Source organism: Rhipicephalus sanguineus, chromosome 5 (genome assembly GCF_013339695.2).
Source record: "Rhipicephalus sanguineus isolate Rsan-2018 chromosome 5, BIME_Rsan_1.4, whole genome shotgun sequence".
NCBI classification, from domain to species: domain Eukaryota; kingdom Metazoa; phylum Arthropoda; class Arachnida; order Ixodida; family Ixodidae; genus Rhipicephalus; species Rhipicephalus sanguineus.
In genome coordinates this window covers 42,669,220-42,686,374 of record NC_051180.1, presented here as the reverse complement: position 1 = coordinate 42,686,374, position 17,155 = coordinate 42,669,220, and the positions used below count along the sequence as shown (strand labels likewise).

General features: G+C 42.7%; 1 protein-coding gene across 1 annotated transcript in view; it reads right to left on the bottom strand.

The window, feature by feature from the left end:
* LOC119394632 (atrial natriuretic peptide receptor 1) overlaps positions 1–10,955 on the bottom strand; it is a 165,374-nt gene extending 154,419 nt beyond the window's left edge. The window contains exon 1 of the mRNA XM_037661950.2: positions 10,244–10,955. Within this exon, the coding sequence (XP_037517878.1) occupies positions 10,244–10,955 (712 nt within the window). The remainder of the gene's footprint in view (positions 1–10,243) is intronic.
* Positions 10,956–17,155: the final 6,200 nt, after the last annotated feature.

Below are 17,155 nucleotides of genomic sequence, written 5' to 3'. Positions count from 1 at the left end.
AGAAAAATGGCTTCTTTATTTCTGCTGCTCACAAAGTGTGAACCAAGTACACAAAGTGTGAACCAACTACTTATTCGTCAATGTGATACTCCTTGAAACAGCTTCAGTACGTCGTCCCGAAAATGCCACTTGCCCGCCTCAGCTTACGCGCCTCGGCGTCACCCATGATGTTGTTGTTGTTCCTTAGATATTTGGCAAAACCCACTTCAGGGGATAAGCCATGAATCGGGCGGTGCCTTTCTTAAAGGATTAATACACTTTCTGAAGGAAAGGGTTTTAAGAATTAATAGTTAATGCGTTACACATTAACGGTAAAACTTCTTGAAGCTTAAAGAGAAAAAAATGAACGGAAAACGGCAAGAAATTCTTGTATATACAGCTGTGATTAAGGAAAGAAACGTTCGAAATAGAAACTGAATTAAGTTACACTTAACATTCAATTCCTCTAGTCACTCATAGGAAATTGCATACAGCGTCGAAAACACTCCTGTGGCTAAAACCAAGCACGGTAGCACCAAATGAAAGAACCACCGGAAGTGACAAATTTAAGCCCATCTTTCTAAGGGGATCTTCTAGTAGTATTTTCCTTTCAATTTTAAACCTTCGGCACGTCAAAAAGAAGTGATCCAGAGATTCACTGTCATTGCAGTGAAGGCATAACGGTGACTGAGCCAGACCAGACCTGTGAAGGTAAAAGTTCAGTGGGGGGACTCGACATCGTAGCCTCGTAACTGATATTTCTTCCTTTCTAGGGGAAAACCATCTGCTCTTCCAAGGAAACTTCAGTTGTGGAAAATCTGATGAAAACAAAGGAGATTTGTCGAAGTTATTGACGTTGTAAGCTTTTCAAATCTCGCTGCAGTGACATATGCCGACGTCGGCAATATATACATAACAGGGCCATCGTAGGATGATACTGCAAGTGCATCCGGGTATTCATTGAGTATTAAACCTTTATGGCCAGATACCCACACTAAACGAATAAGCCGTAACTGTCTTGGAATTAGCGCATAGAATGTCTCTAAGGTACTTGATAAATTAGGTGCGCTTAATTAAGGAATAACAGACAAAGAGGCAGTCTGTTAGAATAACCACTTCCGACAGACACTGAGGCAATTTACGTAATTCTAGGACAACAGCCAGCACTTCAGCCTGGAAAATAGGCGTAAAGTCAGGTAACCGCATTGAGAAAGTCCAGTCTAGAGAGAATGATGCAATTCCCACACCTGCCTTCTCTTCGTAAACGGAAGCATCAGTCGCTAACACAATGTTTGTTTCTAAATTGGCCAAATGATCTTCCAAAATGCCATTTAGATATCGATATGATAACTGTTTAGTATTCTTGTGATATATATCGTCAAATTCAATCCTAATTGTTTGTACAGTGCTGATTATAAGTACTTCATAGAGGTGAAATTTTAGTGGGTCCAAAAGTCTCTGTGTAAAAATGATTTGGGTGCAACGTAATCTAGACCATTCGTGGTTTTAAAAAATGAGGCTGTCTGATTAATCAAAACATACTCTGACCTCCTCTGTGGAGACGCATAAATTTTAAGGAATGTTCGGACTGTTAGAATATGAAACCTTTTGATAAGAGAAGGCGGACGTGATTCTTCGTATAGAATATTGTATGCGAAAAATTTAGAAAGCATAGATCCATGCAACAAAGTATTGAGACAGACCTAAGTTCTGGGGCGAATGTATCAGTTTCACATTCTCCACACTGTCGTAAGCTTTTGTAATATCTAAAGTTACTAAAGCGCAATATCGTTTCTGATATCGAGCCAGTTGTATTATACTTTACAGCAGGGGCGTAGCCAGAAATTTTTTTCGGGGGGGGGGGGGGTTCAACCATACTTTATGTATGTTCGTGCGTGCGTTTGTATGTGTGCGTGTATATATGCGCAAGCAAAATTGAAAATTTTCGGGGGGGGGTTTGAACCCCCCAACCCCCCCCCCCCCCCCTTGGCTACGCCCCTGCTTTACAGGCCAACGTGGGAACACCAAATGGAGCAGCCACGCCTGAATCCAATTTGGCATGGGCTCAAGATCATGTTTTCATTCAACCAATTGTCTTTCCGTAAGTGTACGATTCGTTCGACGAGTTTTTACTAGATTCGATGTGAGGGATATAGACCTGATATTGTCTACGGTAAATCCAGCGCCTTGCTTTTTAATAACGGAATTACTTTCGCAACTGTCCACCCAGGTGGACTCTGTGAATTTATGATTGAGTGATTAACAGTTTCGAGTAGTCCCAGGGGGGTAAATTTTATGTACTGTTTTTCTAACCGATGAAGTCATACCACCAGGACCTGGAGCGGAATTAGGCAGCTTCGGTCGAGCTTCTTCTTCTTTATAGCTCCCAGCTCCGCAAACATGCGGCAATCTTGGTGTCACTCGCAGTGCGGATCATTGAAGATGTGTTCCTCCAAGAATGAGCAGTTTTGGTTTCATTTCCGTGGTCCTAGGAGGAAGGTTGCGCGGTGGTGTCAACTGACACCGCCAGGGCCGAATTAAGAGCGGAGCTCTTTAAGTTTTTTGTTGCGCCGTGTAGTGTCGGGGACCTGCACTTCTGCTTAGCTTCCAAAATACGTGCGCCCATTTCTCGGGCACGCGATGGAGTAACTTTTATAGGTGAGAGAACGGTACAGAGAGAGAGAGAGAGAGAGAGACAGAAAGAGAAAAGAAGAGAAAGAAAAAGAGAGACAGAAAGAAAGAAAGATATAAAGAAAGAGAAAATCTTGGCGAAAGAAATTCCTCGTGAGGCGGCGGGATTAGAACCCGCGTACCCACGATCCAAAGGCGAGTGTCTTAACACCTCAGCTATCCACGCACGCTGACAGAACATAGCTTAACATTGTAGCCTTGTATAGTAGAGTATAGCAAGGTGGAGGGAATGGGAAGAGGGGGTGAGAAGGAAGGAAAGGAGGAGAGGAGAGAGTAGACCACAACATAAAAAGAAAAAGAAAGAAAGATAGAAAGAGCGAGAAAGACAAAGAAACAGATGCAGACAGAAAGAAAGAAATAGAAATAAACACAGACAAAACGACAGAAAAAAAACGGAGAGATGAGAGAAAAAGAAAGAAAAAGAGAAAGAAAGAAAGAGAAAAATAAAAAGAAACAACGAAGGCTGTCCACCTCCGCACTTCCTTCAGGCTTGGCACCCCAAGTACGAAGCTGCCTTTGTTTGTTATTGTCGTGTTGACAAGGAGGAACCTGTTCCACATTGAGTTGTGTCAGACCTGAATAAAAGATGACGCAGGACAATGATCCGATGATGCAGGCCAATGATCCGCGTAGTGAACAATTACGCGGTGCACTAGAACTTCACGTTCCTTCTCCTACGACAAACGAGAAAAAAAAAGAACAGAAAAAAGCACCCGGCCGGAAAGAACAGGTGTTTACCTGAAAAAAAGACAGACGGAAAAGTGAGGCTTAGAGACGCCGAATGCAGCGGCTGAGAATATACACTGCTGTGGTGTATCGCGCATGGCAAACGCATTTTTAGATCTTGCGTAATCTGAGCACGAACGACTGAAGACTGGGACTCGTGAGCGTGTTGGTATTTACGCGAGATGAAAAAAAAATTGAGAAAGCGAGAAAGAAAAGATAAACACAAAGGCCTTAAAATTCCATAAAAGCGAAATTTTCAGTTTTCAGGACCTGAAAGAGCCAGCACGTCATTGATCAGAGTTGTGCGTGGTTGTGCATAAGAAACATATCTAGAGGTCTCGCGAAGAAGCGGCTTTACTTCAAAACATCTGCAACAGCGTCAAGAAAGGGACGCCAGATGGAAAGGGTCCATAGCCATTATATTATTTGCATGGAAATATACAGGCATTATTGAATTGCTCCAAGTTTTGTATTCTGCTAGTTTCCCATGGTCCCGCATTCGGCGCTTTTTACAATCATAAATGTGGCCATCGAGAGGCGGATTCTACGAGATATTTCTGACACCTTGGAACACCAGGAAAGCAAGATGCCAAGAAACTAATCGCCGTTGTTTAAGTTTTAATAACTCTCATTGTCGTAGCTACTACAAGCAAGAAAACATGAGGAGGGGAGAAAAAGGCCCATATTCCTTCTAGGACCTTTTTCACCCCTCTCTCTGCAGAATAGCAAGTGGGCGAATATACGCTGTTTGAACTTTCCTATTTTAATGAAGAGGATTTTCTCTCTCTCTGTCTCCTCTTTGTTTACCCCCTTCTTTACTGTTCTCTTCATTAAACTTACGCACTGCCTGTTGTGCACCTTCCGGGATATGGTCACTGTTACCCTCGATATGACGTCTAGGGTATCCCTCTACAGACCGCGCTAAGGCAACTGGAATCTACGAAAACATTTGCTGAAGCGAATACTCTTAGACATAGCCTCATTCGTCAATGGCACGGAAAGCTATACGTGCCTTGGCGCGGTTTTTCTTATTCTTTAGGAACACAGACCTCAGTGATTGATTGTAGATCTGTTCGCGTGCAGCGCTCGCGCTGTTTCTCTTTATATTCCTTATATTTATTTGCCTCCAATGAACGGGTAGCAAACAGGACGATAGTGTGGTTGACCAGGTCTCTTTCTTTCTTTCTTTCTTTCTTTCTTTCTTTCTTTCTTTCTTTCTTTCTTTCTTTCTTTCTTTCTTTCTTTCTTTCTTTCTTTCTTTCTTTCTTTCTTTCTTTCTTTCTTTCTTTCTTTTCCTGAGTGAAATTTTTTGCTTCGGCAAGCAAACTTACCTCAGTCTGATAAGCACAAAATCGGTCGGTTCAGAATAGTGCCCAAATTATTGTTATGGACGAAATTTAACTAAAGCAGTTGTCTTTTATATCACGTCCGAAAAAAGCTACATCATCCTTATAACACAACAAACTCCTCAGTTTCCTTTACAGGTTGAATGCGCTCAACACGTTGAATGAGAGGGTGAACGCGATCATCTGACCTTTTGACAGGATCGATTAACTGTGACCTTTTCTTACGGCGTTGCGCGTAGGAAGTGGTATCATTGCAAGGAATACATTATGAATAATTTTGAAAACCTCGTCAGAAATGACATGATAGGTGAGGCGTGACCTGCGAATAAGTAGCAAAAAAGGCGACGCCGGAGCAGATTTGTGACTTCTTGTTGGCGCTAAGCGTGTGGATATCGGAGCTATTGTTTGTGACATGACAACAGTAGTCCCGATAAACAGCGTCTGTTTTCAGTAAGGCAGTAATAAAACCACAGAGCAATAAAGAATACAGAGAAGCTGTCAGAGGTCTGATGCAAAGATATTTGCAATGTCTGACATTTCTCTTTGAAAGTCATTTTATCCCTGGCCATGCTGTAACCCACCATAGTGGTTCTAGATGGCTCAACTTGTGGATCGGGTGCGGAAATACAGCACATCGCCTTCATCGGCAAGAACGTGTAATGAGCCCGAATGGCTGCTGTTGCAAACACCACAGCGCAAGGTTTTAGCACTTGTTTTTTTACAATGTGCAATTTTGTTAGGTTACAGCTCCGTACCACTCACCGAATTCCATGAACGCATTATTGCTCAAATTTGCTCAATGAATACGTATGGGCCAACTTTGACGTTCAGTTAATAATAGATGTGATATCAACGGCGATGTATATTGTAAATGCTTCAACTTCGGTGCATCACGATCGTTACTTTTTAGCCGCCAAGGTAACCTGTGACTACGGCACCACACAGCTGAGCTCGGTGTCCTGTTTTCAACCCCTTCCACGGCAGCTACATTTGCATGACCACAAAAAGCGAAAACATTCGTGTCTTCATATCTAGACAAAGTTATTGTACCCCAGGTGGTCAGAATAGTCCACCATTATTGCGCGCCGTGTTGTCTGATGATGGCTTTAGAAAGTTAAATCGCTTATTTTATTACCTTTCTTTCTGACAGCGTGATACCGTGCATGGAAATGCAATAACTCCATCAGGGCACACCATCTTGTCCAACACGGCTTCGCTCAGAATGACTTACGTGGCGAGGTTTTTTTTTATGTCGAAAGATTTCCCAGCGTTATCACCTATTAAATATGAAATAGCGGTTTGTTTCAGCGGTATACGCCAAAAGTACTCGGTGGTAGGGCCCATACAGCCAAGAATCATAGTCTGATGGTCTCGTGTGATGAAGACCCACTGTTTGCAGGTAGCGCCGTCGTATCTGGCTTATGCTATGGCATCACCACAACAGGTGTTTGATTAATGCCATTTTGGTGGCGCGAGCTGGCATTTTAGTTTACCGCTTCAAGCAGGATTTTACCATTCATTTATCAGTCATCGACGAAATAATATTGAAACGTTATCGTAATTATATATTAATATCTAAATGTCGTACGTTGTTACCTACGCTTTTGCCGTAAAAGCTGACTCTAAAAGACGCAAGTTTTCTTTTTACAGACATCGCTACACATTAAATGAGCGCATCTGAACGTGGACTATATGCAAAATTTTAATCATTGGTGAATCCTTAAATTATATTCTATGTTGAAATCGCCCATTATTGTACGTAGCGCGAAAATTTCCTGGACAGACACAAAAAGAACAAACCACAAGCGCTTCGACAGAGAGTTTATTGCGCTTGTGGTTTGTCCTTTTTGCATCTTTTTGTATATTATAAGCGCTTGTGTTTGTCCTTCCTGCATATGTCCTTAGTAAAGATTCACGATGCCTATAATGATGGGTCTTCCCCGACTAGCCCGATCAAATTGTTTGTAATAGTCACCTCAGACACCGAAGGTTGAAGCACAGTATCCACCCTATAGGGTGGATAAGTTTGGTGAATGAAGCGTGATATATCACGCTTCATTCACCAAACTTATCTGCGTTGTTCATTGTTCTGTTTGACATGCTTAGATACATACAGTAGCTCTCTGTTTGTGCGAATTGAAAATAGGCAGTTGCATAGAGACAGTTGGTGTTCGCCTCTGTGACATTCTGTTAAGGTGTTGCTGCCTGATATTCTGTCTTGCGAATATTTATCAGCGTATTTCTTCTTATGTGATACGTTTCGCTAAGAATGAACAAGGCTTAAATTACAGATAAGGACACCTCATAAATTGCGTTTGCCTCTGTCAAGTGCTTTAGGTATGCAATAAGAGGTGTGCAAACACAAAGCCTTTGACTGGTTGATTTTATACCAGATATGATTCGAAAATGAGCAAGCGATTTATACAGGGTGATACTTTTAAAACTGACTCATCTCATTGGGCTGCAGTTTTATTACAAATTATCCGATTAGACTTAAGGAAGGATGAACATTTAATGGCCTTCTCGTCTTTTGATGTGAAATGCAGAAAAAAAAGAATAAATAACAAATAACAAAAGCCGTGACATTCCGCGAAATTTCATACAAGAGCGACTGCATACTGATGAAATTGGAACGTCCTCAGATTTCTTATGTGGTTTTCTGAAGGGTCGTGTCTAACGAGATGAAACACGGACACTGGACGAATTAAAGGCCGAGATTTTTAGGGAGATTGAAAACATCACTGCCGACACATTGCTTCGTGTTGCATCCAACATGGAGCGGCAGTTGGGTTATGCCTACACCAGGAGGGTGGTCACTTTCAACACCTGCTGTAGGGTAAGTGATTATAAACCTGTATAACCATTACAACTTTTACAAACATTTAGTAGTAAACGTTTGGTCTGCCGCATGGCAATAAGATTTTTTACAACCTTTTCTAGGCGCAAGCCATCCCTCCTTGTATGGTATTTCATGGTTTTAGTTATTTCTTATTTATTCTTTTTATTTGGCATTACACATCAAAAAACGGGACGTGCATTAACTTTTTGTCCTCCGTGGATCTTTTGCAGCAAACCGCATTAAAATCGGATGTTTCTTTGTAAAACAAAATACGCCAGATCCCAGGCGCTGTGGGAATCGGTTTCATGCGAAGCAGTCAGCGAGTACTTCTATGCTGTGCTTTATGGCTTTGAGCCAAGCGTTATGAGGGGAATCAAAGTGTTTTTCTAAGTGTTGTAGCTATGTGCACATGGTGGGCTTACCAGGCACGTCGACAACCGTGGCATTTAAAGGGTAACTTATGGTGCGACGTAACGTCAGCCCTTGCGTTAGAGTACATATGTCAGTATTATCGAAACTAAGTGCATTTTATGGTGCAATCATGTGAATATCATCTGTAACTTTCGTTAATGTATTCCTGTGGGGTTGATCAATGCTTCAATATAGCTTGCTGACACACAGGAATACAGATGTAATGTTTATTAGACTGCTATAAAAGCGGAGCAAAGTGTGGAACCACCGACGTTAATATGCTACGACGCCTGTATCGCAGGAGTCCATATGTAGTGTTTATTGCTTTCTTCTAAAATTAGGTAGCCAGCAACGTGTCCGTGTTTGCACGCCCTGTCTTTTTAGAATGAATACTTACCAACTAGCTCAGCTCTCTGTTATTCTAAACCACAACCACTGTTGACATTGCACCAACGTTACGCCTGCATATGCTGTTTTTTCAAACCAGTTTACAGCGCTGGCGTGGTTCTGTGGAAGAATACCTGATTGCCACGCAGAATGTTTGGGTTCGATTCCCGCTGCGACCGTGATTGTTATTATTTGCATTCCTCGGGTCAACGCTGCCGACGTCGGTTTTTCTTAACGCTTTCGCGTGCAAATTACTAATGTCTGTTCTCGCTGTCCCTGGGTAACTATAAACTGTCAATCACCTGTGAGCGTACCCGTACCCCGCGGCCCGTGGTAAAAGGATATGTGCCACATGTGTCTGGAGGAAAGGGTTTGACGACGTAAGCGACAGTATTTTGACGTTATTGATGTCATGGCCCGACAGTCATATTCGTCAAATCATCCTACCCTCTCATGCCAATTTTGGTGAACTCCAAGTTAAGGAGGCGATCATGAGAGCACCCAGACGTAGGCGGATAGATAGATAGATAGATAGATAGATAGATAGATAGATAGATAGATAGATAGATAGATAGATAGATAGATAGATAGATAGATAGATGCACTCAAAGTGCCAAAGGTTCGCTAAGAAATGCTTCGCATTTAAAGCTACAGGCCAATGAAATAGGTCAGTTCTAAAAGAATTACCCTGTATTACCTCGACACCGCTTCTATTCCTATGAAAATGTAGAGTGAATAGCATTAACATATCAAAAAATAATTTCGCAATGAAAATCCGGTATCACATGGTTCCGTTTTCTTTCTAGATTTGGTCCACTCTTAATGTAATTCAGTTGCATTAGACCAAGAATCCGAGAAAAGTTTGATAGCGTTGTTATGGGTAGTATAACATTATGTAAATATAACAGTTTTTCCTCTGTTCAAAACAATCGCTTCCAATATCACTTTTGGGTTGTAATCTCGCCAGAACTTCCTCAACCACTGTGCGCCCTATTCTAGTTAGACGATCTCCGCGTAAACTTCTCAGGTTCGCTAATTGCCTGTTTCGGTTTCGAAGATACTGCTCCTCCTACGCTAATTATGGCAGAGCGAGTGGCTCACGTCACACGAAATACGTCCTGGCCGACTGCACCCGCAAATTTTCGGGACACATCCATATTGATTACTGAATCCCATTATCGAAATTTATTTTTGATGAAATAACTGTACTGTTTTTCCTGAAATAAGATGCCGCCGGCTAATTTGCAACAGGAAGCCGCGTGTCTACCTGTGTTTTATGAGTGACACAAGCTACCCATATTTCAGTGTACTACACGGCCTCATAAATGTGACCTTTCATGGAAACACAATGCTGAAGTTTGCTCGTGGGCCTCACAGGTTGCCAGTGGCAAACCCATACCACAGCACTCAGTTTTATTACTGTTTCTAGATTTGGTACTCAGATTAGCACTGGCTCTTAGATTAGCAGTTTGCCACCGCCATATCGCGCCTAAGAAGTAAGAGTTATACACGTTTGTTACGCTCTCCCACTGTATTTTGTTTTGGAAACGGTGGGGGACAACAACTGGTTTCTTGAAGCGCACCCTTCATTTCCTGTTTCGGAAGCACCGTAGGTAATTCACGATTATAACGAATATGGTTACCCTTGGTTATCTTTTCTTTTCTAGGAAAATTCTAAACGAGGACTTATATAATTGCCCTAAGGGTTCTATAAATTTTGTTTTCCCTCTATATGCAGGCAGGCTCAGAAGTAGTAAAGTGTTATTCTTTAGTCTGAGCGCTCTCGCTTGCTCGCGCATCTGTTTGCATTGTATCCTCTTCAGTTGGGAAAATATTCATAGAATGGAAAACGGTGCAAACTTACTGCGCGCCTTCTGGGAGATCTTTCGGAGCATCGAGCGGATCTCGTGAAAGTCCTCGTTCTCGTCGAACGAGTGGTGCGTCGCGTTCTTTCCGAGCGCGGTGAACACCGACGAAAGAGAGAAGTAGCAGTCCGTGTGGCCCTTAGAGTTGTCGCGGTACTGGTGGAACAATAGAGCGACGACGGTCCAGTCGAACTGGCGCATCACCTCGACGAACACCTGGCCGAGGCTGGAGAAGGAGCCGTTCATGCGAGTGAGCAGCCTGTAGTAGATGGACTTGGTGTCGAAGTGCTCGTTCTGCCCAGCGGCCGTCAACAGGGGAAGCCCCCACTCGGAGGCGTATCGTATCACGGGTGCAAGCACGTAGGGGCACGAAGGTCCGAAGAAGACGTCCACCTGTCCGGAGATGTAGTAGTCGAACACGGAGAGCGGGCCATTGGTCGACGAGCACTTCGTATCGTAGTAATGCACGACGACGTTAAGCTTAGTCTTGGCCACGGCTACCAGCACGGCTGGCAGGACCTTCTTCAGGGCGTACGGCTGACCGTCATCGTCCGGAGCTAGCACGAGAAATTGCGGGAGGCGGGGCGACGCTCGCCGAAGGCTTTCGGCGCGAATGCGTTCGGCCCTACCGATCACGAGATCCAGAGTAGTCGAAGAGGTGGTATCGCGGGACACGGCCGTTACGAAAGCGGCTGCCGCCAGTAACACCATCGCAGTCAACGCGGGACCGTGAGGCGAGCTTCTACGGAGCGCTGTCATGTCATCCGTCGGCCGCGTGCTGTCCCGTGCCGTCGACTGCTTCCCAACTCGGGACGCGCGCTTGGCGAGCGATTGTGCGCACGCGGCGAACTACACCGGCCCGTGGGGAGAGGGAGTTGGCGCTCTTCGAGCCTTCTTTCGCGCTTTCCGTGTTGTTGTGCAGTGTATGTCGCGTCCCCTCTTCCCTAGCCTATTCCTCTGGTGGTTGAACAATGTTAGAGAGGGGGAAAGAGGAAATAAGCAGGCGCCTGTGGTGTTCGGAAAAGGCGCGTACCGCCATCTCGCGGAGCTTTCTGCAAGCGAGAGCTGGATGAGAGACTTTCGAACAGAGAGGGCGTGGCCGTTACCAAATGTTGCCTTGGGAACGGCTCTCACCGTCCGAGTCTCATCTAATGTAACATTTATGCGATGAAAAGACGCTGTTAATAACGTACGATACAGGCGCTACGGAGAAACAGCATCATGCTTATTGTGTGAATGCTGCACCTTTTCCTCATTTTCGCCAAGCATTTTAATACTCCGTTCTCGTTCGTATGCGCTTGCGCGCTCGCGCGCCCATGTGTGTGTGTGTGTGTGTGTGTGTGTGTGTGTGTGTGTGTGTGTGTGTGTGTGTGTGTGTGTGTGTGTGTGTGTGTGTGTGTGTGTGTGTGTGTGTGTGTGTGTGTGTGTGTGTGTGTGTGTGTGTGTGTGTGTGTGTGTGTGTGTGTGTGTGTGTGTGTGGAGGCGGGGAGGGAGGGGGTGTGTTGCATCTTTTAAATTGAATATTGATCAATCTGTAAATTTTAAATAACGTTATTCCATGGCTCAATACTCTACTGAAGGAAGTTACACGTAGTGAAACGATACCTTCTGCATGTCTAAACTTATTATAGTTACAGTATTAATTTATTACACAACGAGACGTTCTTGCGTTTTACGTAGACATATAAAAAAATGAAGCTCCGAATTGAAGAACGTATTTGCTGCAGACATTATAGGGAGAGAAAAACGAGTTCTTTTGCCATTACAATTGATGGACAACCGCAAACCGAACATAAAGTAAAACACGATACTGCCTGTTTCGATGTGCTGTTCCTGAGCGAGAGTGAGTGCATCTGAACCTACTGTGACTGCAACAGGTTCAGTCTACCTGAAGCTCAACGTCTGTCGCCTCACCTCCCCGACTGATGACAATTGACAATATATATATATATATATATATATATATATATATATATATATATATATATATATATATATATATATATATATATATATATATATATATATATATAAATATATATATATATATATATATATATATATATATATATATATATATAGGAAGAACCGTGTCGCAGGTATACCGTACATTCATCGCGTACCTCACAGGCTAAAGAAAGTAGGAAGTAGATACGGCGTTGATATTGTTTTCACGGCTGCCAATAAGCTAGGTAAGATTTGTGCCGCTGTGCAGAGGAAGAATGAGGGAGTAAAAGACAAGAAGCGGACCGATATTTGTTTCGTAAAACACACCAGCAAATTCACTGATTGCCGTGCGAGTATGGTGTATAAGGTCCCTTTCAGCTGCGGCCGCTTCTACGTAGGACAGACGGGCCGATGCATCAACCAGAGATTGTTGGAACATAAGAGATCGCTAACAGGAGGCTCACCACCTATTCTATCTTTACATTGTCGAGATTGTAAGTGCACGCCAAAATTTGATGAATGCGCAGTGTTGTACCGGCATAGAAATGAAGAAACGCGCCTGATGATTGAAGCATGGCATATCGAGAATAGTGGTAGCGCATGCGTGAGCCAACCGTCGATTAACTTGCATAAAGATCGATGAAATCAAATGCCTTAACAGTTATCTTCCACGCAGACCGCCACGCGTGCAGGATTGATAGGTTCGCCTGCTGCATGGGCATGCGCAGATAAGTTTTCGTGCCTTCTTTCTTTTCAGCCGTTGTGCGTCTCTTCAGTTGTTACTCGGCGTTTGTGGTGCCCTGACTTCTTTCTTGTGTCCGTGTTTGCACGCCCTGTCTTTTTAGAATATATATATATATATATATATATATATATATATATATATATACGTACGCACATGTTTAAGGTTATAGGACCGTTTTAGCTAGATGCGTATGCATCGGCTGTATCGTGCGCAAGAGAAAATTTTCAAATAATTCAACAATGTTCGCTTTCAATAGGCGATAATAGCTTCATGAAAGGAAAACAGAGAGAACACGTATGATAAAAAAATTTGTGACGCCATTTTTTTAGAGGTGCTGTTGTATTGTGTGAAGCACATAATGGAGCGACGCTGAGATCTATTATTTCTTTTGAACGATTATAATGCTGATTGTCCATATTAGGCAATCTTTCCCACCAGCAGCAAAGATTAGCCATCACTCGACAGTGTTGGCATTATGCGAATGAATACATATGGCGTCACAAAAATTATACACGTTTCTTATTTCGAAATAATTTAACGTTCTATAGTACATTTCTTCTTCAGGATATTATAGTCTGTATGTCCTATTTTATCTCACCAGAGCTTTTTTTTTCAGCTTTAGTTTGTAATATGTTTTTCTGCGCTAACCAAGAACTCATGAAACCCCAGTTTACTTTCCACGCAGTACTTCGCAATAAAATGAATAATGGCAGCGCTGCCTCGATTACACCGTAAAGTCGTCTTCTTCAATATGACAGTCTGCACAAGGAGAAGCACCCTTGACAGAGTAGACGTTTTCGGAAGACTTTCGTAACGAGTGCCGGCATACGCATTTATCGCCGGCCTATTTGGAAGAAAACCGATAAAATCGCGCAGTATTTCTTGCGGAAAGTATGGGTAAATTCGGTCACCACGTTGCTCCTGCCGGCAAAATTGAAGACTAGGACAGTTCTGTGCTCGACCGTTATCAGTCGCTTACGGCATGTTCATGTGTCTGGACTACTTGCAGCAGTGATAATTCGTAAAAGCACGTTTAAGTACATTTGGATTGCTTTCGAAAATATCAGTCGTTCTGTTTTTGTTTGTTTGTTTGTTTGTTTGTTTGTTTGTTTGTTTGTTTGTTTGTTTGTTTGTTCGTTCGTTTGCTTGTTTGTTTAGAATCTCGCGTGGTTTTTCCTCGAGTCGAGAAATCAAACCAGCAAATAATACATCTTCACGGAAACAATTCTATAAAAGTCTCAAACCTCTTCATGAAAGCTCCGAAGTTGGCGTTTTTGTTTAGAAATGCAACTAATAAATCTTTGATGATTAATGACTGAAGCTGAATGTGGACATTTTTTTTTAAAGTTTGGTGTTCATAATAACAGACCTGTTCCCAAAAGTCATGTTATCTTTTCTTTCATATGGAACAAAACTGATAAAAGTTGGTGCACAAATTACCGGTTAAAATCAAATCCACGTGCTTAAGCAGGAGCTTACAAAGACGGCAAGAGTTCTACTCATAAATAGCGGCCATCTGCTAGTAGTCATAAAAATAACGCTAACGTAGTAGCGTTGTACGGATTCACCCATAATAAAAATACCGCACTGTTTTTCAAACATTGAACTACGCACTCATAATACGAGTTAACACGGACGTGTCAAAATTAGAATAACGTGATCATGAACTGTACTCTTTGCTCTTGAGCCCTTGTGCTAAGAGCTCAAAATTAAAAAAAATAAACGAATCGGAATACTCGAATCAGCGCATGTATGTCGCGCTGATTCAGATCCCTTCGGCTAATTTCGACAGTGCCGAGTTCAACTTACTATTATGAAAACGAAGAAAACGGCGTAAAATATAAAGAAAATCATCGCGAAATCTTATCTTCATGCAGCTATGGAAATAGTTAAATCTTTTTTTTTATTGAAGTCATTAGGTATTCAAAACATTAGGTGAGACATTTAGTATTTATGTAATTACGTGACTTAGTTCTTTAAGTGAGCGTGAGTAACTTTAACTAGGGACTACTTGGTGCCTTTTTTTTTTTTGCATCTCGCGCCAAGGATTTTTCCATTCGCATCTCTGAACGCACTTTGGTTTCTCGCTGCCCCAGAAGAGGGCGCAGCTTCGGGTCGATTTCGCTTAGCGGATCCAGCAGGCGATGGCGCCACGGTACGGGATCCGAGCCACCACCAGATCGATAATGCTCGGCTTTTTGAATTCTCCGTGCTGACTTCCAGCACGAGGTGCCAGAATATGCGTCTAGGTGTCGCTTTGTTTCAACTATAGTATCAGAACAATGCCTAGGAATGTGTTACATTGTAGGCGACATATCTACGCAGGTCGATTTCTCATTTTCTGCAATGCCATGACAGGTGTTCCAGTGGATCGGCAGTATGCCGATATTGAGCATTAGAATTTACAAACGGAGGTGTTGCTGGCGATGCTATTCTCGTTTCACACGTCAGGTGCATGTTCTCAGGGTAGCGTTTTTGAAACCTCATCATCCCAGTCTTTGGTGTCTTGAAGTTTCGCCTGGCAGCTGTCATGGCGATCTTGCGCAGTTCGCGTAGAACAGTCCCTCTAACAGCACGTAGCATAAAGATGCGCAAATCCTGAGCATGGTCTGCTTAGGAACAACTGAACTACGGTGAAGTAAAATATACTCTAAACATGCTCGTAATGGAAACACACAACGTTCGTAGGCATTACTCGGGGATTTAGGTGGTCGGACTTAGCACATCCAGGAAGTTTTGTACCTCTCTTCCCTATACCTATTTATTGAATAAGCCATCCTGATTAACGTCCCAACTTGCCATCGTTGCTTCAGACAATCCCAAACATTCCTTCGGGTCCTCCTATTTTCTGTTTCCCGGAGTTATCAGTCCTGCTTGTCAGAATTCAGGAACTTTCTGGAGCCCGAAACCTTTCGTGGACCCGAAAGGTTACCGCGAGCTACTTATGAAAAACTGCTGGAACGAGGGAATGCCGCATTCTTCAAACATGAACGGCCATCATACATCTCAATTCACTACGATCAGCTTTGAAATCGCGCTAAGACACAAAGATTTGTTTTTTAACAGACGACACCAGAATATTTGCAGGTTACGACAAACAAAAAACACTTATGGAAAATGACTCATACTCGGGGTTCCCGCCTCATATAGCGCGTGTATTTAATTTCTTTTCTGATTTTACTAAAATTTTATCGGTGGTTTTTACATTTTCCGCTGGCTTTTCAAGGTTCGTACGTCTTTAAAGGACTTACATCGCGGAATTCGGGGAAGAATTACGCGAATGGCATCGACACTGCTCTGCTTTTTGCAGCAGAAAAGGCAAAGTTGTAATGTCTGACAGTGCTCATAACAACAGCTCAGCCACTTAGATTTATCTGTAACCCAAGAAAAGTGCTCAGATTACAGGAAAATCCAGATCGACGTCCCAGGAAGGAAAAGAGTTTATTTATAGCGAAGCAGAGAGCTGCGCCTCCATGTCAGAATTCATGATTACTAACTTCGGTACATTCTAACACAGCGCGAAATGAACGCCTTCTCCTTTTATAAATACTGTCACAGTGTTTGCACTACGTATTTCTTCACGTTGCTTGTCTTTTTTTTTATGTGTGAAAAACATGGGAAGTTAGGCTACGTTAAAGCCGGCTATCCCTTCGTCACGATACTAATACTGAAAAAACGCACGAAAACAAAAAAAAGAGAAAAGAATAATAAAAGAGAAGAAATAATCAGAAGCACTATGTACAAATACAATTTTTGCCGTCTAAGAATACTAAGGCTTCTGGCGTATAAGAATACCAAGAGTCCAATACATACTGAGTGGTCACACAGATTAGCGCGGATAGAATCCGTGTTGTTGTAGTTAGTTAGTCGTTCTTTTTGATGATGATGGTTACGATAATTTACGCACTGATGAAGTACTTTCGACGTTTCAATGAGTGGTAAGTAAGGCTACGGAAGCAGTATAGGGAATAACGAGTAAACTTTTTATCGAATCAATTTTTTACCCGTACAGTCACATGCTCTCACCTTGCAGAGAGCGCTGGTGGACTAATCATGGTGCCCAAGAACGACATCCATCGGTAAAATCATATTGCGGCGACTAGGGCATAATTAGATAACAAAAAGCTCCATAATCTTTGGTCTATTGGATAGTTGAAAGGGTGTGCGACGTTCCATACAACGCAGTCATTTGGGAACTCGGACTAGTTATTTAGCTTGT